At 43.2% G+C, this 25,002-nt stretch overlaps 1 protein-coding gene across 1 annotated transcript; it reads left to right on the top strand.

Moving 5' to 3' along the window:
• Nucleotides 1–6,921: 6,921 nt before the first annotated feature.
• Nucleotides 6,922–15,512, top strand: LOC101878136 (glutathione S-transferase omega-1). Its single transcript, XM_005154537.4, has 6 exons — nt 6,922–6,978; nt 7,086–7,194; nt 9,360–9,582; nt 11,062–11,163; nt 13,227–13,333; nt 14,972–15,512. Exons 1-6 carry the CDS (start codon nt 6,945–6,947, stop codon nt 15,123–15,125), a joined length of 729 nt encoding a protein of 242 aa, XP_005154594.2. The 5' UTR covers nt 6,922–6,944; the 3' UTR covers nt 15,126–15,512.
• The last annotated feature ends 9,490 nt before the right edge of the window (nt 15,513–25,002 follow it).

Raw genomic sequence — 25,002 nt, forward strand, 5'->3', positions numbered from 1 at the left:
TAATCAAAGACAGACATTTCTCAAAACACTGTGATAAACGGAATGCTGTAGCCCAAGTTACACTGAACTGACATTAGACTTATCCTCATACCAAGTTGCAAAACCAAAATAACTTCAAGATCTAGTACTATGGATCACTGTGTCAGTGTTTCAAAAATTACAGGGTCAATCTTACCTTGTGGAGCACAAGGACTGTCATAAGTACAAGGAGAGATACTTATATTTCACTTTTCACTAAAAATAAATTTGGCCTGTTCACAAGCTCTGGTTTGGTATTCCTATATTATAGTAATAGAGTATACTTTATTCTGAATTACATAGGTGCAATCCATACTTGGGGCCCAGTTGTGTTTGCTTAACCTTTTTACACTTTCATAGCTCATCTCATTTCTATAAAATAAAAAGTACAAAGGCATGGCTTGGGTTTATATGAATGTAACCAGGATGACTGGTCTGCTTTAAAGATAAATACTTTAACATGGTAAAACTTTGGAATGTAAACAGGATGTGTTACACAAGGACTGAGAGAAATTACTGAAAAGGAGCCAACTTATGAACTTACAACACATCAACAAACTCAGAATTGCCTGCAGATCTTTCTGCCTTCAGAAAGTGCATGGATAAATATCAGGGGCCTCTTATCGAAGGGATTGCATTTACCACTAAGTGGAGGTGTCTGACCCATATCTTAGCGTGCTAGTACCACGGCGGAAAAGTTTCAGCAGTGTAACAGTTATCCTCTGTGTACAACACTGCTGTTAACACCTTCTAATTTCTATTCAGAAACTTTCCATCTCTTCTTCCAAATAAAAGAGTTTGACTGGAAAAGATCTCTGTCCTCTGCAATTGCAAGCAGCATTTTTATACTCTTTTCATGATCATTAGTCAGTCATAAGACCAGTTCAGCTGCTGATTCTCTGAACTCTTACTAGAAGATTGTACTGCAGCCCCAGCACTCTCATAGTTAAGAACGCTTTAAAATTACTTGTCTTAGGAAATATACATAGGTGCAGTGGAGATGGCAGTGGTTTTTTGCTCCCCCCAAAAACTGGCTCCCATTACAATCATTTATACATTGGAATTCTTCTATTTTACAGCAAGGGACATGGCTTAGCGGTGAACTTGGCAGTCCTGGTGTAATGGTTAAACTTGATGATTTTAAAGGTCTTTTCCAACCTACTTGATTTTATGTTGAGCAATAACTTCTCATTATCTTTTCAGAATAGATCCTCCTTTTGGCTTATTTCGCTGCATACCAGGTGACTAAGCGTAGCCAGAGGAAGCACACTGACCACTTGCTTGTGCAGATGAACTGAACACCGTGGCAACAAAGAGGAGACATTTCAGCTGATGTTTTTCTGGACCCTTTACACAAGAACTAGCTGTATGATGTGCCATGGCACATAAGCAGACCTTTATGAACATGTTCACAGGACTAGCTGTATGCATTTCTCCAACATTAGATCTGAATAGTGGAAATTAAATACTTTTAACTTTTGTTTGCTGGGGTAGAATGAAATCCACAAAACATGTATGCAGGGAAAAATTAGTGGGATGACAGAGCAATTTATCATCCTGATACAACTAGTAAAGTCTTTAGGGGACAAGGATTCAGGCTGTTACCTGATGTCATCTCTGACTAGTGCAGTACACTGCCAGGTAATCAGCCACGGCTCACTCACATTTCCCATGCTGTGCCTGTCTCCAGTTCTATATAAACATTGTGTCAGAAGTATTTCAGTCATAAAATTTGCCAGGTGGTGAAAAGTAGATGGGGCAAAATAGTTAGTTTCCTACAGATCATTTTTCCACTGAAAAATGCTAGCTCCATGAGTTTTGTCAAAGTTCAGTGTTTTTTGAAGACACAAACTACAGCATTCCTATTGCCTGCTGCAAAATATTTTTGTCACTTTGTTCTGATATACATACTGCTACTGCTACATTAATTGATAAGAAAAGCAAACTTAAACTTTTCCATTTTATGGAAATAGACTTCACATTCAAAAGGATTTGAATTCTTTTTTATTTTGGATAATATTTTCATTTCACAATGGTGTTTTCACAAAGCATAAAACCTGGGTCACAGCTCTTGCAAGTAACACCAGTTTGCACAAGGAACTTCCTCTGAATAGCGATGATGTGCTTCAGATGGTATCTTTTTCACTCTGCAAGTATCAGAATGGTTAAAGCTGAAGCCTGCTTCTCCTATCACTAGAACAAATAAGTGCTGCACCTATAATTATGGATGTATGTAGCCACAAGCATTGACGAAATGGCTGAAATACTTACAGTGGGCAAAGAAACTTAAACATCTCTCCCATTACATAGAAAATATGTGTCAACATCCTAGATTGTCATGAAAAACTCAGCAAAGGTGGGGTAGGAAGGATAATTTATCTACAGTGCCTATTTGTTCAGAACCAAAGAGCAAGTTGTTGGACTACCAAGAGTTCTGGAAGTGTTATTCTATATAGAGTGTGGATTATATTTGTGGGAAATCAAAATCTGAAAGTCTCTGACAAGCGAATTAAGATGCTGAGAAAGACAGGACTTAGAATACCAAGAGCCATGGCAGAATATCATTACAGCGGGGTTTAGGAGGTACAGAACAGCCAGGGAAATTGTAGAAGTTGAAGTAGTCAAGGTAAAACAGAAGAGAGATGTGGCCATGAACAGAATTGTACAGGTTCACAAGGCCAAGTACTTAGAAGAAAATCATGCCCCAAGAGGACATGCTGTGTGTTGCCGGAACGACTACAGAAAATACAATAACTTATGTCACACTTCTTGTCAACTCGTCAAGCTCCAGCTTAAAAGCAATCAGTGTTGCTTATTCTTGTGCTAAGGGCAGTGAACCTGAGCTTCACCTAAACCCACGGCAAGCTCAATCGCCACTACATGCTGCCGTGCAAGTACTTCTTTCCCTCCCTGTCTCGCAACCACCTGCCGCCCTAACACGGCCCACAGCGCAGCAGCTCCCTTTCCCTCCTAGATCCACCCTATTCTCTGCATAGGGCTGACCCGGCGTGAGGGGAGCAGAGCCCCGGGAGCACAGGCCATCCCGCCGGAGCTAAGGGCTCGGCAGTGTGTAGTGCGGCTGTGGCTGTGTGGATGTGCCGAAGGACATGGGCTGTCCCAGCAGGCCCCACCTCACTTCCAGCGCGGCCTCCTCGGCCGACCTGCATCGGTGGGCCCCATCGCGCGGCTCCTCACCAGCCACCTCCATCAGCGCCGCCGGCTTGTTTACACCAGTCTCTTAGGAACCAGAGCACCGCCCACCAGCCTCCAAGCAGCTCACTGATTGGCCCGTGGCCCTGAGCCTCTCGCCAATGAGCACTGGCGGGCATTTAAAGGGCCAGCAGCCCCAGAGAAAGGAGTGAGTAGGGTTTCGGATTCGGATAGAAGAAGCTGAAGTACGTAGTGGTGAGGCGAGATATTGATATTTATGGATAATTATGGTAAACACATAAGTGTATTTGCTTTCGCAAATCATAGGTGTGGTTATGTGGATATAACTATACAAGCTTATAGTAACAAAAATAAAGCTCGATAAAGACACAAGATGAGCAAAACAGAGTCGTGTAGTACAAGAATCTGTAAAGAGAAAAGCGGGGGGGGGGTGGTTGCGTGCTTGATATAAGAAAAGCTAGTGCCTGTAAAATATAGAGTTAAAGTACTTTTTAGTTTAACTTAGGTTGTAGAAAGAAAACGATGTTTATGTTGTTAGGCTGTGGAATTTAGTGGCCCCACTAAATGTGAGTTGATTGTTTCACACTAGCCCTCTAAAGTATCTTCAGTTATAAAGAACAGTGTGTTGTAAGTCTGTGGTGAGATAACAAGATTTAGTGACCCCGCTAAACATGACTGAGTTATTTCACACCATCCTTGTACTTATCAGTTAGTTTAGAGACAGAGCCTCCCAAACATCTGCTAGCCTGGGATACTCCTTGTCTCTCCGTCTTGCAATAAATTTTGCAGGAAGGTCACACTGTTTTAAATCTTTGCTAGTTATGAGAATAATTGCAGATGTGGCTGGTTTTAGCTAGTTGTGTGATTACTGGGGCATCCAACTGTGCCAAAGGTGAAAAGTACACTGAGGAAGACCGCTTACTTCACCTTGAAGACCCCTACTCACATGAGGAAGACTGCTTACTTCATCCTCAAGACCCCTGCCCACAATCATTGAAGAGCAGTGTGCAGACGCCAAGAGGAGGAGACTTACGATAATAAATCACTGGACTTAGTTATGATATTCCCTGCCTATATGCAGGAATTATGAATATGTATGTGAATAATGGAATTGTGAAAGTATATAAACCTGTAACGAATACTGATCATTTGCGCCTCTGGCTACGGTCATGCACCCAGCGCTGTTTGCTTTTGCTTTATTGACTTTGTCCCTCAATAAAACCTTGTTATCTTGTTTAGAGGAGTGAATTTATATTTCACAGTAATCCATGGCTTTATCAGGTGGAGGAGTGAGTCAGCTGTGGGGTTCATTCCCTTGGACACGACACTGGTGCTTCTGCAGCTGCTGCTCCTATTCCAATGGCATATGACCTCTCAATGAGGCAGCTGTGGCTGTTCTCCTGTTGCTTCCATGGTTTTCCTGTCATGACGTACTGCAGGTCTTGGGATGTGTAATACAGTGTTCTGAAGCTTGGAAGAGAATGGAGAAGTTGATCACTGGAAGGAATCACAGAATGGTTTGGGTTGGAAGGAGCCTTAAAAATCATATAGTTCCAACCCCTCTGCCATGGGTAGGGATATCTCCCACTAGACTAGGATGCTCAAGCCCAATGAAGTAAAGCTGTAATCTTTGCCTGTATACTTATGGCTTTTAGCATGGAAACACAGTACAAATCTCAAAGTATTTAAAAGCAATATTATCTCCCTTTTCCCTTTCTTAAAGGGAGAAGTGTTATTTATAGTGTTTTGCTTGTGTTAGTTATTGCTATCTGTACAGCAGCAGTGTGCAGATTTGTGATACTGCTACACACTCACAGTGCTATAGGGCAACAATAGAGAGTGGCACTCCTGTCCGGAGGCAGCAGGGCAAGCCTGTACCTTACCTCTTGTTTCCACACATGCTCTGTGTGCCATGCAAAACCAAGGTAGAATGAAGAAATGGGTCTGTTTTAACATGGTGCCCTTGAGGGGCTATTGCATCACACAGATCTTGTGATGCTGCTTTGGATTCTCACATGTCTCTTTTTTGGGCTGTGAGTTAGCAGACTGTGTTCTTAATTGCTAAAGGAAAGCTCTACATAATTTCCTCTTTTTCTCATGACCCAGAATGTTGCTGAATCTCTCCTAGGGGCAGGCACTCAGAGGAATGAGAAATATGTCCTCTAACAGCTATTTTGTTTTAGCATCAGGAGGAATTATTTTGTTGGCACAGGATGTGTGCAGGTTCTGTTTGCTTAGGGCATGGCAGGCTTGTGCAACAAATCACTGCTCCCTTCACAGCTGCTTGTTACATAATCAATTATCTAGTCAAACCACAACAACTTACCAACAACTCATGCCATTCCTCCATTCTAACCGGTAATGGTGTCAGGTGTGTGGTTACTTTACTAGTGGCTACCTCAGTGTTTGCTCTGCAGGAGAAATCACTGCAGAAAATAATGGTCATTGCAACGTGATGTCTGGAGGCCCATATCCAGTTACAAAACAAAACCAAGTCACCAAAAGGCAAAACTTCCCCACTGTGCGAGCATGGATCCACTGATGAGACTGGAGAAGCTCTGGTTCCTCTGTTAGCCTTGGGGATTTGACAGAGGCCAGGAATTTCCCTCCCTTTGGGAAGGACTGCCCCAGCCTTCTGGTACCTACAAAAGTGCTGCTTCTTAATAACATACAGCTCTGACCTGAAGGTTGGGTGGAAGTGCATGGAACCCCATGTAGGGAAGCATTTTATTTCTAGGACCACAGATCAATTTGGATGCTTTGTGAAATACATTAAAAAGTAAGCTCCTCAATTTCCACTACTATACCTCACAAAAAGCTGGTACAAGTAAACCCCTAGTGCCTTTATCTCAAATGAAGAGGGAGCAAAAGAGTTGGAGAAGACTTCAGCCCATGGTTTCATTCCCTCTTTTGCTCTGTGCACATACTGATGCTCCCATGGGTTACGTTTGCAGAAATGAGCATTAATCCCTCTAAGTAGTAATTAAATGGAATCTAGCTTTTGCTTGCACCCCCTTATCTGTTAGTAATTAAATGGAATCTAGCTTTTGCTTGCACCCCCTTATCTGTTAGTAATTAAATGGAATCTAGCTTTTGCTTGCACCCCCTTATCTGTTAGTAATTAAATGGAATCTAGCTTTTGCTTGCACCCCCTTATCTGTTAGGTTATCTGTTGTCTCCTCTAGGGTTTTCCTCTCTCATGAAGCAGAATAGCTTCATGAGAGAGAAAACCCCCTTCTTATCCTCAAGGTGGGATTGGGTTTTGATGGCAATAGGTGATACAGTGGTGCTGTAGCAGGAGAGGACCCTATTTCTAGTGAGAAGCAGAAGGAGGCCTACTCCTTCAGCATCTGCTGGAGGCACCACTTCACAACAACAGGTATATGGGGTGGAGGTTTGCCATCGGTTTCTCATTTAAATGGCAGTGCCAGCTGGTGTGGGTTGTGCTGAGGTTATAAAGAAGAAAATATTATGTGCAGCCTGTTCCAGCAAGCAGCTCAGCATCCCCTCTGGGCAGGACGGTCAGCTCCGGGAGGGGCTGCCGAGGAGCTCCCTTATCTTCCCCAGGACACAAGCTGTCTGCTCGCTATGGGAGTCAGCGTCTGAGGCAGGGCGCTCATCACTCCTGAGGGGTTAAAAGCCGGCCTCGGCCCGCCCAAGCCCCATTGAGGAGCGGTGGCTTCCGCCTCTCGCGGGCGGGGACGGGGCTGGGGCTGTGGTGAAAGGCACAGCACAGCGCAGCCCGCTGCATAGCGATGGCCGGCGACCACTCTCGCAGCCTGGGCAAGGGTAAGCACCGGCCCCGGGGCGCAGCGGGCTGCCGGATCACCTCCGCTGGGCCTGGTCGGCCGAGGGGGCGGGTAATGACTGTAACGGGTCTGCTCTTGTCTCCTCAGGGAGCGCGGCGCCGGGGCCGGTGCCCGAGGGGGTGATCCGGCTCTACAGCATGCGGTTCTGCCCCTTCGCCCAGAGGGCCAGACTTGTCCTCCGCGCCAAGGGCATCAGGTGAGGCCTATCCCGGGGGCCCGTGAGGCTCGGTGCGCGGCTGCCCACCGGCTGCTCTCCTCCTCCGCTCCCCGGCCTGCTCGCACCCTGGTGCCGCTGCCCCCTGCGGCATCTCGGGGCTCGCAGGAGACGGTCCGAGCTTCTCCTCTTACGTGGGCATCCTGAGTGGCTCTTGACTAAACATCCCTGACAACAGTGAACGAGAAAGGGGTTTCTGTGGGTGGTTTTGCCCTAAAGATGGAACTTCTTAAGACTTGTGTCTCCTGAAGTGGGAAATGGGAAGGCTGCAATGAAATCAGTGGTGTAAAGGCCCAATGTAAATAGGTACGGACAAGCCCCAAGCTGGTTCTTCTTTTTTTTTTTTTTTTCTTCGTATGTCATCCTGAATGTTTGCAGTAATAATAATTGAGCTTGTTGTGGGGAAACATGAGTAGAGCCTTAAGGGATGTTGTTTGGGTCTGATGTAAGCTGCAGTGAAAACTCTGGGAGATTCAAATGCAATGGCCACTTTAAAAGATGCACCATGTTACTTGTAACATCTCATTCCTGTGCTGCAGTAAGTTAATGGAGTTGAGTACATGAGCTTGTTTCTGTCTCAGGATAGCCATCTCCTTTCAGTGTTTTTAAGTGGGGTCTAATGTTTCTCAGTTTACAGTTTCAAAGTAATGGGTTTTTCCACCCATTGATTCCCACCAAATTGATTCCCACCAAATCCCAGGCATGCCAAAGATTTGTTAGCAAGGCTTGGTGTTCATGTTAGCATAGTGAATGCTTACCATTCAGTTTTCCTGGTAACAAGATGAGAGTTGGGTTTGTTGGTTTGGTTTTTTTTTTCTTGGGTCTTTCTTCAAAAGAGTAGGTGTATTCAGACTTCCAGGTCAGTTTAATTCTGCCTTTATTTAATGCCTTTGGATTGATCTTGGAACTGGGAAGTTTGTTTTAGTGTAGTGATTTTGGAGGGAATTTATGGCTACCCAGATGTGGTAGCTGCCTTCTGATAATCTTTCAGTTGTTCTGCATGTTAAGTTGTGTTTAGCAGACCTTATGAGTGTCTATTTGCATTACCTTAAACACCTGTTCTATCTGAGGCCATAGGTGGGGAAGATAAGTGGGTAGGATGCTCTCCTGGTGTGCTCTTTGGTGTAAAGTAAGATTAAAAATCAGCTGCAGTTCTTAACTGGAGTGTAGTTTACTTGTGCTTCTTTCACAGAATACCCCTAACCTGCATGTGAAAGCATGCTGCATTCTGAGCTTGAGCTTTGTTTTTAGCGTGGCTGCCTCTGTTGTGTGTTTCCAGACTGTTCATGTGGTTTTTACTAGATTGTTAAACAACTCATTCTGAGTCAATGCTGGTTATTTTCCAATGAAGTGCCCATCCCTTCCCCCGGCAGTATTTTGTAGGTGTTGGATGGTGTTAAAGGTGTTTCTTTGGCCTAGGTTTCCCACAGCAGAGGCTCAGATGTCTGATTTCAGGAAAACAGATAATTTAATGATAGAGTGGTACAGCAATAGGGACAGCTTGAGCTGGGTACCTCTGCAGAGGGACAGGACAAAGACACCCTTAGGCTTTTGTACCCTTGCAGTCTCTGCACTTGTTTTTCGTGTGTTCTTCATTTTCCATGCATCTCTTGGTCCAGTGATGATTTTTGGTCTGGGGTCTTGTTCCTAATTGGATTCTTTCTCTGGACCTAGGTGGGCTATTAGCTGGATAAATTGCAGCTTCTACTTTTAGTCATGTCTTCCTTATCTTACAGTTTGCACTGGTCTCCGGGCCTCCCTTCACATAACTAAGCAATAGTTCAAGATAAGTTCAACTTTTCTAGGTCACAGCTTACAGCTTGCAGCTTTCAGCAACTTCAGCTAATCGTGCTAAGCAAAGCTACTCAGACAAAATAAGACTGTTAAAAGTATTCGGCTAACTGAACTTAATTTACAGCAATGGTTAGTCTTGCAAAGGACTTCAGAAAAGACAAGAAAGAGTTTAGTGGTGGACTTGGCACTCCTGATGGAATGGTTGGACTTGATCTTGAAGGTCTTTTTAACTTAGTTGATTCTATGTTTCAGCCACTCAAGTACTGTAGCTGTTGAGGTGTAATGACTGCATTTCATCATGGTATGGACTGTAACAGAACTGAGCCTGGTTCTTGTTTCTTTTACTCTTTTAGCCACGAAATAATCAACATCAATCTGAAGAACAAACCTGACTGGTTCTTTGAGAAGAATCCCTTTGGGCTGGTTCCTGTTCTGGAGACCAGCAAGGGCCAGCTGATCTATGAGTCCCCAATCACTTGTGAATATTTGGATGATGCATTTCCAGGGAAGAAGTTGATGCCTTCGGACCCATATGAGCGAGCCTTTCAGAAGATGCTCTTGGAACACTTCTCAAAGGTACTGTACGATCAGTGTGGGAATGTGTTTCTTTACCACAGCACCAAAACCTGTAGCTCTGCTGCCAATGCTGGTTTTATTGTTTAAGGCAGGTCTTGTGCCTGGGAGGAGTTATTTGGGCTGTCTTGCTGTGAGCACATACAAACCACTGAACTGCTCCTAGCATTTGTTTTGAGATGGATGAAGGAAGGCAGCCAAGCTAGTGAGAGTGTATATGACTGAGGCAGGATTTTGAGCATCCCACAACAGCAAAAGTTAGTAGACCAAACCAGCTGAATGTCCAAGACCTGGGCAGTAACAGCTGCTGTATTTTAATCTGAGTCTTTCTGTAGGAATTACTGTATGAATGTGGAATGCAAGAAGTGCCTGACTGAGAGAATCTACAACCATGAATGAGAGGTAGCTGTAGACATGGGACATCTGTAAGGTTTTGGCAATCTAGGGGTTGGAGGAGAGCACTGTAGCTGACTGGAAGTAACCTTCTGTGCAAGCATATGCGTTGAAGAGTCTAGGAAGTTAAAGAAGTCCATTTGGATCTGAGGCAGAAGATGGGGAAAGGAAACAACAGAAGATGGAAAGAGATGCAGGCAAAGGAAGGGGTTAGGAAGGGAGATGTATTTACAACAGGCCTTTCTGAATGGGAAGAGGATCACAGGGAAACATACTGCAAGAAGCAAAACATGCACTGAATGTTGGTTGTATCATAGAATCATAGAATAGTTTGGGTTGGAAAGGACCTTAAGATCATTCAGTTCCAACCCCCCTGCCATGGGCAGGGACACCTCACACTAAACCAAGCCACCCAAGGCTCTGTCCAACCTGGCCTTGAACACCACCAGGGATGGAGCATTCACAGCTTCCTTGGGCAACCCATTCCAGTGCCTCACCACCCTTACAGTAAAGAATTTCTTCCTTATATCCAATCTAAACTTCCCTTGTTTAAGTTTGAATTGGGAGATCTTAGAAAAATGGTTTTCTGAGTTTTGAAGAATATAATCTAATGAAGCTTGGCCACTGGGCAGCTTTCTAGTACTGTATGCTAATTTCTCAATTACCAAATCAGAAAATGCACAGATCTGTAGAAGCCTGCATAACCTGGGCTGCATGTCTCTTTCTTAAAGTACCTTTAATGTTGATACTAAAAGTGCATTTGGAATTCAGTAGATGTTAACTGGGAAACTCTGCACTTTGCTAGCATTTTGGTTACTTATTTAGTAGTGTGTGCAAATGAGAAACATGCCATTCTTTTCATTGTTCTCTTATTACAAAATTCATTAGTATTTGCATTAATTCTTCCTTTAAGACTGTGCTTATCTTTTCTGAAGTTTGAAAGGTTTTGTTAATGGACTTATTTAACTCTTTAAAGTTAAATCTTTAAGATTTAACTTGAATCTAATGTCTTAATGTTTAACATTTTAAGGTCTGAATGACTTGCTTGCATTATTGTAATAGGAACACTAAAAACTTTCCTTTGTATAGATAACACCATTGGTTTTCAAGTATTTTGTGGCAGTCAAAGATGGCCAGGACACCACAGCACTGAAAGCAGAGATTGCTGAAAAGTTTGGCAAATTTGAAGAGGTAAGAGTATTTCATGATCTATGAGCAGGTTGCCAATCATTGTATGATCCCATTTTTCTTTCGTAGTGTGGCCTTTGGAGCTATATCTCTTCTCAGTTTGTAGTTACAGGAATGAATAATCCTTCAATTTACACTCCCCAGCCTAGGATGCTCAACAGCACTGTTAGAGAAAACTCCACACAGCTAAACTAAACTTCTTATATATGGTGATGACTCTGTAGACTTGTGGATTCTTTTGAATTCTGGCTGCTGCTGTTTGCTTTGCCTTAAAAGTAAGGAGACCTTGCCACATGTTCTAATAGGAGTCTGAGCTGCTGAAGAGCATCTGTGCTGGAGCTTTGCTGAAATCACTGCACATAGCCTAGCCACAACACAAAATCTCTTTTGTTCAAGAACTTATCTTTGTTGGGCATGGGGCACAGCAGAATGTAATCTGTCCCTTGCACAAATCCAGGCTTGGACCATGTTGTGCTCCTAGTGGTGTAATGCAACTTCAGTAGAGCGCCAAGAAGTGTCAGGTGGCTTTTATGCTGTTTTAGGACTTCACAATCTGTAGCACTAGTGGTTCCTGGCTAGTCTGAACAAGTCGGGTTTGCCTGTATCATGAGTCCATTCCTTCTGCATCTTTAGCAGTCACAACTAATGCTTGTCTGACTTGGTGAAGGAGTGTTCTTCCAGAGTGTTTTTCTTGAGGTGCAAAGCTGCCAATAGCTTCCTAATACTTTCATAACTCTCCCAACAGTCCTATGCATTCTGCTTCTCCACCCCCTTGAATTGCCAAAGTAAAATTGTTCTTAGGGTATCCTTATCTCTCTGGTCAGGCTGATACTGGAGTAGTGCAGATAACAAATGAGCTCTTGGGGCAAGGCATGTGTGTTTCACTTCCCTGAAATCTGTTAAATATTAAGGAAGAATTAACCTTCTTCCTGCTCTATAAATGCTGTGAAATAGTTGCTGCTTCTTCAGTGCCTCTATTTTACTGTACCCTGAAGGATTTTGTTGCAGCAGCTGAAGGTCAGCTGCGGATGGGGGGAAGGAACAGAGCCATGCCAACTTCATGTGGCTTATTGCAAGAGACTCAAGGAAGCGTTTTGAAATGCTTCTGTGTTAGTTTGCTGCTGCCCGACAGAGGGAGCTGTGTTCCCATCTCTGCAACTGTGAAACTGATGGGTTATATTCAGCCAGACACGTCGTAATCCAAACAGCTTGATGCTTCCTGAGGGGCTTACTAGATCATGGGGACAGGGAGTAATTGATATAGGAGTATAGTGTTGTGCGTCCAGAAATACAAAGGTTTGTAATGTCTCTCAAGTTCCACCTCTAAAGTGCCTGAAAACCGGAACTGGTCTTACGAAAGATGAGACCAAGCTCTGGATGTTCCTTAAAGCACATTAAACTTGGATGACCATGGCACTTGAAACATGTCAGAAACCGAAATGTAACAGAAGAACTTGATGAATTCTTGTGGCTCTGCTTTCTGAGTTGTGGGGATCTCTTTGGTATATGTGGATGTTACACTTGCTTTCCTTGGCACCTGGAATCAAATCCAGTTCTAGATGTAATGTCATAAATGCTTTTCCAGTACCACTTGACCTCAAGTGCTGTGGGCTTAGTGAGTTCCTGCTAAAACAGTGTTCTAGTCTACCTGGATGTTACATTTAGCTGGATTTATTGTTCAAGAAATGCATGTGCATTGCTATGTTTGATTAGTCTGGGCATTAATGTTTTTTGACAGGTAAGAAGTCTCAAAGTGAAGGATTCTGAGAGCAAAATTTCTTTAGTGCACAAGCTGCAGCTCACTAGTGATTGTGTTTTTGAACCTCTGGAAAAGAGCTGGACTGACAGTATATGAAGCAGTTAATCTTGATACTGTAGTAGCTACAGAATAGCTTTGACCCCACAGATACTGCATGCACATGGTAAATGTGCTATATCTCCATTATTTGCTGTCTGGTCCCTTTAGTATGCTTCCATTCTACTATGAAGTGGGCTTTTTGCTACTGTAGCGTCCTGTTGTGGTAATTTTCCTTCTGAGGGTATGTGTCATCTCTTGCCCCTCGCAGATTCTGTCCAAGCGCAACACTGTGTTTTATGGAGGGGACTCAATCTCCATGCTTGACTACATGATCTGGCCATGGTTTGAACGTCTGGAGCCATTCCAGCTGAAGGAGTGAGTACCTTGCCTAGCCTGTAGTGTATATTGAAGTGCCTCAGCATAAGCTTTGCATACACTCTGCAGCAATGGGCCACTCTTGGGGACTGCTGAAGAAAGTCTGTGTTGTGTTGCAGTTTGGGGGAAGTCTTCTTGAAGAGAAAGGAGCTGTTCTAAACAAGTGTGATTTCACCAAAAAAAGAAATTCCTACAACATATGTTTTCCTGCAAAATAACTTTGCTAGATCCAGAAAAAGTGGTCAAAATTCAAGATTTTCTCTCCATCTCGAACATCATAGGTGAAAATGATCTTTATTTGAAGGGGCTGGAGGAATGAAAGCCTAGGCTCAGATTTGTTGGCCAGAAGCCTCAGACTTGAAATGTAATTTTCTCTGCCTCTTTAGAAAAATTAGCTTGCTAAAGGAGAGTGATTTTGTTTTGAGATGGATAAACTGTATCCTACCTAGCTGTAAATAATAGATCTGTCTCTGCTGTAATAGTGGGGGATTTTTGCATGTGAGTAAACATCTTGGTCTGTTACATCCTTAGACAGCTCCAGTTACCATGGTATTGCATTATTATGTAAGGAGATGGTGACAGAGGAAAACTACTTTATAGCTGCCTTAAAACAGGGCTAAAGAGTCAATTTGTATGAAGAAGTGGGTGCACATAGAACAGTTAGTCTCACCTTGGTGCCTGAACCATTCTTGAAGAACAAGAAAGACACAGGAATTCTTAGCATTGAAACTTCAGGCACTGTAAAATGAGGGCTTTACTGATGGGTTGCTGACCCACTTTGTCTCCTGTGTGGTCCTTGACTGGAATGGGAAATACTACAAGCAGTATAGGAGCATAGGTCGAGTCATTAAGGTATTTGAATGACTGGGGATCTGAGCTATTCTGTGTTAAGAAAAGATGCTTTCTGGGTAAGGGTTAATGGAAGTTATGCATTAACTAAACTCAGGAGTTAATTGTAATGCACAATACTTGGCTCAGTCCGACAGAAGAGACTGAAAATAACAATTTCCTCTTAAGCTTTTGATTTGCTGCACAGTGGTTGGGGTTTTGTTTGTTTTCAGCTGTGTATGAATGGGTTTGTGGATTTAGTCTTAGTTGAATCTTCAGTTTCCTCAATAGACTGCATCTGTATTTTGAGCTGCTGGGTTGCCAGGTAATACAAACTGCACAGCTTGCCTTGGTATCCAAGAGAGAGGAGAGGTGTGTGAGCTGTTGAGGAGGACTCAAGCACTGCACACAGCATTTGCTTCAAGAATCACCATTAACAAAGCATTCCAGAGGGAGGCAGTGGTGCACAAGCCTCTGCCCTCAGCTTGGAGCAGATGATGAATAAGAGCTGTGTTTTTTGCAGCAGAGATAATGAAAGTAAAAACATGCTGATATCTTGCACAGTAAGTGCTTATTTGTGTTTTTGCTCAGCTTAGCAGAGTGTATAAGCTCTGCAAGAACTCTTTCCAAATTCTAGTCTGTCTTCTATGATCTGATGCATGTTTCTGTCACCAGCCCTGAGCTGAACATTTATACTGGGAAGGAGAAAACAAAACATGCACTAAAATGGAACTGTTCAAGTAGTTTTGCTTCCTTCATGCCCTCCAAGTTTGCCATTTGCATTATTCAGTCTCTTTCCTTTTCCTTTAGCTCTTTGAGTCACACCCCAAAGCTCCAACGCTGGATGGAGGCCATGAAGGAGGACCCTGCTGTCAAGGCTACAATGACTGACCCACAGATATATAAAGATTACCTGGAGCTCTATTTGAAGAACAGCCTTGAGGCATGTGATTATGGGCTCTGAGGTGCCAGTAGGCACATACTTGCTGAAGTACTTCTTTTTGGTGTGAGCTGTGGGGAATCTGGTATTATTTGGTGTAAGCTTTTCTGTGGTTGCATTTCATAATGGGGAATAAATCTGTGCTGAAATGGGTGAGAAACTTGAGAACTCCACTTCTTCCTCTCCAGAGGAGGATGTGCTGGCTTCAGGCAGGAGATGGAAGGTCATTGCTGGTCATATTTATCGCACAAAGGAAAATGTTGGCTTTATTCAGAGGTGCTGTTTTGTTATCTCAGGCCTCTTTGCCAGCATTGCTGGTGGGCAATCTCTGAACTGACCCTGTTACTCGGTTTAAAAACTGTAATAGTGATGTCTTGAAAATAAATAAAAAGCAAACAGTGCTATCTTAAACACAGTTTTTCCTTCTTCTTTCTAAGCAGCTGTTAATCACTGGACTGGTTGTGCAGAGGGGAGCCATTAAAGGCCAAAAAAGGTAGTATGATCTCTGAAGTTAAGATGCAGTTACCTAACACAAACTGGCCTCCACTTAATCCTGCTGAAGTCATGTTTGCAGGGACCATTTAGTAATGGCTTCCAGTTTTGGCTAGATGTGTTGAGAGAGAGTGTGGTAATAATCCTCTGCCCTCTGAAGTAGAGTCATGTTTATTCTAGGTCCTAACCTGAGTTATCCTAAAGGCTGGAGTAGGGAGTAAAGCTAAGAGAAACTTATCTCCTGAGAAGAAGGACATTTATTTTCTGTTCTACTCCAGAATTCAAAGTGCTGCAATGCATGTCAAGATGTAGGTGAAATGGGAGAACTGAAGTAGAAGTTCAGACAGAGCATTATATACTGGTTGTGTCTTGCTGCTGGTGAAGGAGTGAATATGTTTTCTTCTAGCAGGTAAGTGTCAGGATCAGAGCTTTGTAGTTAGACAGTTTTTTAAGCTATTCTCAATGCTAATAACATAGTGGACACAAGATTTGTTGAACCAAAAGTAGTTACAAAAGTAGTTGCAGGGAAGGCTTCTTCCTCTCTCGTTTTCTTCTTTTTTTCTCCCCACATAGGGAAATAAAAGAACTATGGCCTATTCTGGTGTTGCTCAGCTCTGTATGTATTTCTCTGTTGGACCACTAACAACTCAAACCAGCCACAATTCCAGGCAATAAGCATGCAAAAAGAAGGCAGAGCAGCACATTCAAGGACAGGGCTGTGGTTCCTGTGGTGCTGAGGCAGTTGTCATGAGACACAATTCCTTTTCCATTGCAATGAGGTAAGGGAGTATAGAAGAAGGTGGTGGTTCATGGTTTTTGTGGTAATTGAGACACTTGAGTGTCTTGGACCTTTTCTGGAGTAAAGCTGGACTAATTTCTCTTTACCTTTAATGTATTTTACCCCAGCACAGTTAAGTCTGAGGAGGTGCACGCTTGTGTAACTTCAAGTAGGAAAGCAGATATGAAAGATTTGATAAGAAGAAAGAATTAACAGGAGCTTGGACTATCAGCCTGCAGCTGTTGGAGGGGATTGCTTATGCTCTTACTAGCTTTAATTCAAACTGTGCTTTTTCCCCTTCTGTTTATCTTTGTGGCTAACATCTGGCACTACTTAGAGAAATACTAATTGCTCTGCTGTTCCTTCCAGAATGCTGATGTTCTCTAAAATATTTCCTAGCCCAGATCTGATGCTGTACATGGTTTGTAGATTGTCATTAGGGGACCCAGAGGAAGCATAAAGCTGTGAGGTGTCTTGTCAGTACGTGTATCTAGGCCTTTTCTTCAGACCAAGTGAGGTTTGAGCTTGCAGAAGCCACTGCCTCTGAAATGGTGTTGGTGGGATCTTGGTGGCAAGCTTCCAAGGATTAACTGCAGAACATTGTGGTTTTATTAGCTGCTCTGCTTTGTGTAGGGCTTGTTAATACTGTTAGTATAGTAGGCTCTAAGTAGGCACTGCAGTTTGCCTCCAGTGTATTACTGGGTGCTAGTGAGAGATGTGGCATTAGGGAGATCAAATAACAGGTTAAGAGCAGAGACTGGCATCCAAAGACTGAGCTGGCTTGGGCCAGACCATGATGACCTGGAGACCTTGTTGTCCGAACTGAGAGATGTGTTCTCCCTGTCTTTGTGTCTTTATTTCGTGACTGTGGAGTGTGCCATTATAAATATGCTGCTTCAGCAAAAGAAAGTAAAATGAAATATTCTGCCTTATAATTTACCATTAAATATCAGTGTTCTAAATCCCCAGGCAGACAGCTGGGGTCCTGAACTCATTACAGCACACCAAGAAATGCAGGCCTCGGGCAAAGTGTTCTTAATGTGGTCATGAATATGCAGCACTTTGGCCCAGTCTTCAAAGGGGAGGGAAGAGGAATGGACTGGCTCTTTCCTTGCAGGGTGGATGGGAGTAGAGGATATGTTATATTACCTGTTTTCTTTTCTTGGCCTCTTTAAAGTATCTTCAGTTTTGGTCAACAGAGGAAAAAGATGGAACTTGATAATGAAAGGATCAAGCAGGTAAACAGCTCTGTGCTTTGGTCAGAGCTCTCTTTAAAATCTTCTGTGGATCAGATTGTACTGTATTTACTTGCTTCATACTCCGTATTTTGCTCTTGAAAGTTACGTTGGTGCTATTGCTTTCCAAAACAGTGTTGATTTGGTTTGTTTTGATTCCCTGTTATTGTGTCATCAAATATAGCTGCTTCCAGCACATGTTAAAAATATCGGTGTTGAGCAAGAAAAGGACTATCTTGTAAAAAAATAGTGACTTTAGGAGCATGATGGATACTTCAGATTAGCAAGGCATCGTGCTTGGTTTTGTCCTGCATTTGTAGCATATCCCTACATGTTTACTGATGTCCTTGTTACAGTTCTTGATACCATAATGTGTGATGTGGTCCAGCCTCTTTTCCTTCATTATCATTTTAGGATCCTTTATATTGAAGCCAAAAGCAAGGTAGAAGGGAGGCAAGATAGAGGGAGAGCTGGGATCTCAGACTATCAGTTCTGGGAATGTTTATGGAGTTTTGGGTAAGTTGAATAAGAACTTGGGTTAAAGGGACTGTGGCTACAGCAGAAGGTCCTTTCTTGGGGAAATTGAGTCTATGGTTGTGCTGGAAGTGGTGTTAACTGGAGGTGCTGGTTTAAGAAGTCTCAAGTGTCGCATATAGGGGACACCTGAAGCAGTTGTGTGAACTGTTACAGATGGATGCCTGTGGCTTTGCTTTTTCTGATCAATTAAAAAGGAGGAAAAAAAGAAAATATCAGTTTACTGCTTCACTTAATCTCAGCTTCTTGCCATACTTCATTTAACAGCTGTCTGTCCTGCTCATCAGAGGTGTCTGGCTGTGGGTGAGTGCACGTGCTAGGCATATGGTGTTGGCAGTGTTGCATCTCCTGGGCCTGCTCTCCCTGTTTTTCCACTGTTGTGGCATCTGTACTGTTCGCTTACATTATCAAGGTTTGAGAACTAGCTGTTTCTATCCTCTCTTTTCTCTGCTAGCTTGATTATTTCACCGCTCTCTTCCTTGAACATTGATTTCACTTGGGAATGGCTGTTGAAAATGCAGCCTCTATAGTTACAGCATCAGATGGGATTTTACTAAATCATATCTAGTTTCTCTAAGATGGCAGCAATCTTTTCTACTGCTAGTCTGAAGCCAGCCCGGATGGCAGTTGCCGATTCATCTGAGTAAATCAGTAATGTCATGTGATGGTGTTAGGATTTTTCCCTCCTAAAATGCTTTGATTTGCTAAAACAGGAGTTTTAAAACTGTTCACCAAGATGCAGCTGTGTCTGGGGTGCAGTATGACTGCTGTTAAGCAGTGTGCAGTAATGCTGTCTCAGAGACTACGAGGAAGTTAGAATGCAGCTGGTATTAAGGGACCAATGTACTGAGCTTATTTTGTGCCTTTCACAGCCACATTCTGATGTGCAGGAGGTAGTCTGTGAGAACTGCAGCACGTGCTGCAGGTCTGCATCTTGGAACCACCGCTCTTGGCAAAGCTGATGGAAAAAGCTATCTCTTGAAGGGAAATGGAGCCTAGAAAAGGGCACTGAACAGCCATGTGCTGAGCAGGGAGCAGACAGTGTTTCCTGTAAACTGCAAACTATTTGCATGAGTCACCTATGTGGCTGCACAGCAAAGGAATAAGAGAGCTGGGGGAAAAGGAGGAAAGGATTGTCAACTTCAGACCACCTGCAGAATCAATGAAGACCAAAGTGAAACAATACAGCTTAATACTGTCTTCCTGCAGCTTTCTGTGCACATTCCCATTTTCCCAAAGGGTGCTTTTGTATTTTTCCTCCTGTCACTCAGACCATCCTCAGAAGTGAGCTCTCAATGTGAATGCACCAATCCACAGTTCAGTATGACTGGTTCTTTCCCCTCCATATTCATCACATATCTCTTTTCCTTGCCTGTTCAGGCTTGGAAGCAGAGTCTCTCCTCTTGCTTGGAATAGTTTAGGTGTGGAGGTGTGGTTGTTAATTGGCTGTTTCTCCCTGTGGGAAGACAGCTGTAACCCATGTCTTCAAACCCACAGGCTTGTGCCTCTCAGTTCTTCTTAGCATGCTTCATGTAGCTTGTGTGTGCTGGTGTATCTCTGCTGTGGATCAATCTTTTCACCTATCTCTGTCAGGAGAGAGTCACTGTGGGGCCATTGGTAGAAACCTGCATGTGGGCAAGCGTTACTTCTCTCCAGTTTCGCATACAGGAGCTTCATGATACCAGCATGATGTGATAACCCTGAAGGTGAACTGACCTGGCAGGAATATCATGCTGACAGTGCAGAACACCTCTGTTCCATGGGCACACCTGTGGGGCGAACAGGCAGAACTGCTGTGCATCACTTGTGCTTACAGGCACAACAGCCGTGCAGGGCTGCCTTGCCCTGCCTGGTACAAGCTGGCAGGGATGAGACCTGGAACACGTTAGCAAGCTAAGTGTGTTCTCCCTGTGGATTTGGGAAATTTCTCTGTGTTGTTTGATTTCCCAGCAGAGGACTAGAGAGCAAGGCTGAAGGTTAGCAATACAGTGGATTTCTGCCTTGATGCACCTGGGGAGGTGAAGTGACTGATGAGTCAGGCTGTGAACAGTGTGGTTTACTGATCCCAGTTCTGCCAGGCTCTGACTGCTGGGCCTGTATTGTGCTGTGTTTGATCCTGAATGTTGGATTGTCTGCAGAAAGGTACCTAATTGGATTGCCAGTGACATTGTAAGTGCTGTGGCACTTCTAGAAAGCAGCACAATGCAGACAGAAATTTAATCTTGACCTCTTACACATGATTAGGGCTTCGCTGAATTGAAACTGTTAATGGTTGTAAGTGTTGGTGGATTTGTAGATAGTTTTACATCTAAACCGGACTCCTTTTCCTGCAGAGCACGTTGGACACTTTTAAGAACTTCATTGGGGTTTTAATTTTCATTCTTGTCAGACTGAGGCACTGCTTTAAAAACTGCACATTTTACAAGCACTCAAATGCCTAAGCAGTGAGGGCTGTATTTAAATGTTTCATCTCAGCAACTTCTGCACTTCTACCTCAGAGCAGGTGAATAAAGCTGAGTCCCTCCTTCAAGACAAAAGTTGGTGATCCCTTTTCTTTTCTCTTCCCCTCCTCTAACCTGTTGGATAAGCTCTGTTTCTACCCAGACAGACTTATCATTACTTAAAACCATTCAAAGGCAGTACCAATGTAAACAGTGACTGAAAAGCTTTTCTCTATAGAGTCGCTCAAGCTTCTGCAGCCAGACATTTGACTTCTAGCAGCTGAGGGGTCCAAGAGAATGCTTCTAAATGTAACCTAACTAGAAAGTGGAGCTTCTTTTGGGGAACACTGTAAGAATAGTTGATCCACAGCATGGGCTTATTCAGATTTCTGTTTTAGGACCAGACTTGCCCAATAGATACAGAAATACCTGTTTGCTTGCCTCCACCTTCTCTCAAGGCTCGCTACAGTTGTGTGAAACATTTTGAGAGCAGCAGTAGTAACACAACCTGTTTCCTCACAGCTGATTTCTTCAGGTCTAGCAAGGCGTGAGTACCAACTGCCTTTTACTGCTCTGGGGACATTTAAATGGTCTCTTCTGTACTTCCTCAGTGTTATGAGAGTCCTCTCTCTGTCCTCTATCCATCTGTCCACTTGCCTAAAATTCATTGGAGCTGAGTATTTCTGAGCCCTCTACACATCTGTCAAACTTGGTTAAAGTGGTTAAAGTTGTTTGATGGACTCAGATGTTACTCAGTAGATGAAGGGATAGACCCTCCTCTTCTCTGCTACCCCTCATGTGCGTGAGCACACTGACTGCATAGGAAACTGGCTAAAAATAACCTAGTTTATGTTGCTGTAATGGGTTCATCATTTTAGAAACAGGCTGGACTGCCTGGAATTTTACTTGGCAGGGGTACAAGAGCTCAAGTGTTCGGTTGGAGCCACAAAACCTAATTCACTGAGAAATCCTCTTTCCAAACAGACAATCCAGATAAATACAAGACGCATACCTGACACTGTGCCTGTGGCACTTGGCAACAGACCTGAGTTAGCCTTTAGACCTGCAAGCAAAGAACCGTAACACACAGTTGAGCACAGAGGATGAGGCTTGCTCAAGAAGTGGGTAAAGCCTGAGCAGTTGAGACCCATGCTCCCAGTTTGACTGCTAGTGGTACCTGATGTTGTGAAATGAGTGGTTTAGGATCACTCAGAGGATCACTATTGAAGGTGTTATTAGCAAGAACAGTTTTAATCTGTGTTTATAAAAGCATAACTTAACAAAATTAAATGGCAAAATTCACTATTACTTATGTGGATGAAACACACACAAGAAAAATGAGGGGAATTCAAGCTAAATTGATTAATGTAGAGACCAGAGGTACAAAAGGGTAAGGGAGATGCTCCCAGTGAGTCATGAGGTTCAGAGTGGAGCCCCTTGCTTTTTAAACTGATGGAGCTTAGGTGCCGCTGAGTCCAGTCTTAGAGTCAGACTTAGACAGTGGTTTATCTCTAATGGTGGAAACACAGGGAATAAGGAAACCCTTCTGTTGAGTCATAAGGTTCCAAGCAGACCCTTTTGCTTCTAAGCTGGTGGTGGAGCTTAGGTGTGGCAAAGTCTAGTTTTAGTCTCAGACTTGGTCAGTGGTTTATATCTAAAGGGATACATGTGTACCAGTTCACCACAGGTGGGACTTTTACATGGCTTTTACCTAGTATAAGTCTGTGGGTTTGAGGTGAATGTTAACACTTATAAAGTGAGTCAATAGTATTTACCACACTTACTATATGGTGTCTAAATTGATTTACACACATGCACACACGCAAAGATGTATATTAAGGTACCTGTTAAAATTTCTCCTTGAGCTCAGTGAAATATTAATGTCAAATATCTTAGTATTTCTCAATAGGAAGAGTTGGGAGTATTCAGCCTAGGTCTTGTCCCCAGCTTTGGGTGACAGTCTTCTATTTATCACAGTCTTGGCAGTTTGCAAGCTCTAAGAGGTGTCCCACTCAGAGATGCTGGTTGTACTGTGCTGTGGTCTAGGAGAGCTCAGAGGGTCTCAGGACCACTGTCTATGGGGTTTGCAAGATGAATTGCTTTAGACATAAGTAAATTTTCATCCTGGCAACATCCTGAGTTGGTAATTGCTAGAAATTATTCAGAACTACAGTAATAATGGTACCATTGAACTTGGGCTATGAGTAAGGAAAGGAGTGTTCTGAGGCTGTGAGGGGGATGACTGAGTATCCCCACTCTTAGTTCCCACCTCAGCTGGGTGATAGAAGCACTGTCAGTGCCTCCCTCCTTAGCTGTGCAAGAGTTCTTGGTATGGTCAAGGGACACTTCAATAGTCAACTCATTACATGAAAGTCAACACCTGACTGGAATTGCTAAGGTTGTGGAGCAGCCCAGAGGGTGGGGAGGAGATGCAGCACCATACCAGATGCAGCACCAAGTTCATGTTAGCATGCTTACAGGTCACCATGTCCTCTGAGGTTGCACTTGCTTCTTTACAGCACAGATATTTCTGCCTACTTGAAATAAAGGGGATTCTGTCCTTGCGGATGTTCTGTGAGTGATAAAAAGTCATTAGCTGCAGATTATTCTCCCGACTGTATTGTCTTGCCTGTTTCTGTGGGTGACTTAATGCTTGAAAAGTATTAATTTGTATCTACACATATATCACCCTTATTTGCATAGTAGCAAACCAACATTGTGCAGAGCTGGGAAGCAGCAATGCATTCCTGTGTGGAATATACAGTTTTTCTAAGGTCTGCAGACCTTTAGTATTAGCCACACATCAGGACTGTGTAACTGCTGCCTATGAAGGGTGTGAGGTACAGGGGTATTTCATGGCAAATCTGTAACAACTCCCCAGTATATCCAGGTACTGCATAAAGGGAGGTGTTTTCCCTGTGCTTGTGGAAAAGGCTGCTTATTGCATTTGCTACCTGTCCAGTGAAGTTTCTCACTGCACTTGGTACAAGGGATGCAGACTGGACCTGTGGTCATAAACTTTTCATGGCCTGAGTTTCCCAACAGGGAATCTCAGAAGCGTAAGTTGATTTCAATCCTAGATGTCATGGGGAAGCTTGTGTAGAGACAGGAGGACTAGCCTATAGCAATTACAGCAGATCATCACACTGGAGAGGCATGCTACAGCCATCTGTGCTAGTACTTTTATCTAAACAGACACTGGCAGGACAGTCTACGTCCTAACAGGTAACAAGCAGCTGAAACAACCCCAGTTTGAAGGAACTAACCTGAGAGAGCTGTGTACCCCTTGTTGGGTTATGAGAGTGTCCTAAGGATTGCCTGCAATGAACTAAGATGATCTGGGAATTTGGGGAAACAGAGAACTCTGAACTGTGTTTGAAAACCTTCATCAAAATTAAAAGTTTCACTGTTAATGTTATACCTGCCACTCTCATTTCTTTTACTTGCTCTATTTCCAAATTTCCAACATTTCAAATGCTGTTTTGAAGTTTTCAAACAAAGCAGCATTCAATGCTTGATGTTGTAGCAACTTTACAGAGTCAGATTGGAGACCATCACACAAAATAATAGACCATTACTGTAACTTTGGAGATCATGGCTTAGAGACAGATGTAAACTAACGAAGTCTTTAAGTGTTATAAGATTTTATGAGAAGATTTTAATAACCAAAACAGGAGTTCTACTGGACTATAAGAGAGAAGGAGGTAAATGTTACTTGTAGTCTTGCCCCAAAAGAGAAGTTGTAAATGCCTAAGTTCTCTCCCTATAATTATTGAGTCAGCTTTTGCCATCTGAAACATTTATATGACAGATGGGTAATGAAGGCAGAAATGCTCAGATCTTTTAGTTCTGGTCATCTACTGAACTAGGGCACTGGAGATACTCACTCTGCAACGTTTTAGTTGTTATGGATTTGCACTCCCTGTCCCACCTAGGCCTGACAGCATCAGAACCCAGGAGCTACAGGAGGTTTTCTGGCATGTGACAGATGGGATTTGCTTTGTGTAACTTCCCCATATTCAGCTATTTATTTTCAATGTGCAGAAACAGTGTCAAAGTACACCACTGCAAACTCATCTCCTTGGAGACTACCTTAAAGTAGTAATAAACCCTGAGATTAGCGATACCTCCAGCTGCAATAGAGAGTGCTGCTTTCTGAAACTAAGTAAAAATCAGCTTTGTTTTGTGAATTTTCTCCTGGGAATTTTGATTTTAGATAAAATTGAACATTGAAGGGGAGGGAGATGTGGGACATGATACAGAGCAATTGACCATGCAGCAGGGGGAGGGGATGGCTGCCATGCACACTGTTGCCAGGATCACAACACAGGGTTTCAGTGCAACTGAAAGGCAATTGCATATTGATGCGACTGAGGATAAGTCCAAAAGGTTTACTCACAGTTCAATTTCACATGCTCTTT

The sequence above is a fragment of the Melopsittacus undulatus genome, chromosome 4 (assembly GCF_012275295.1).
Source record: "Melopsittacus undulatus isolate bMelUnd1 chromosome 4, bMelUnd1.mat.Z, whole genome shotgun sequence".
Classification (NCBI taxonomy): Eukaryota; Metazoa; Chordata; class Aves; order Psittaciformes; family Psittaculidae; genus Melopsittacus; species Melopsittacus undulatus.

Coding starts and splice junctions, on each gene's coding strand:
- LOC101878136 (XM_005154537.4), top strand. CDS start 6,945: ATGGCCGGCGACCACTCTCGCAGCCTGGGCAAGG. Junction 7,195..9,359: donor CTCCGCGCCAAGGGCATCAG/GTGAGGCCTATC, acceptor TTACTCTTTTAG/CCACGAAATAATCAACATCA. Junction 9,583..11,061: donor TCTTGGAACACTTCTCAAAG/GTACTGTACGAT, acceptor TCCTTTGTATAG/ATAACACCATTGGTTTTCAA.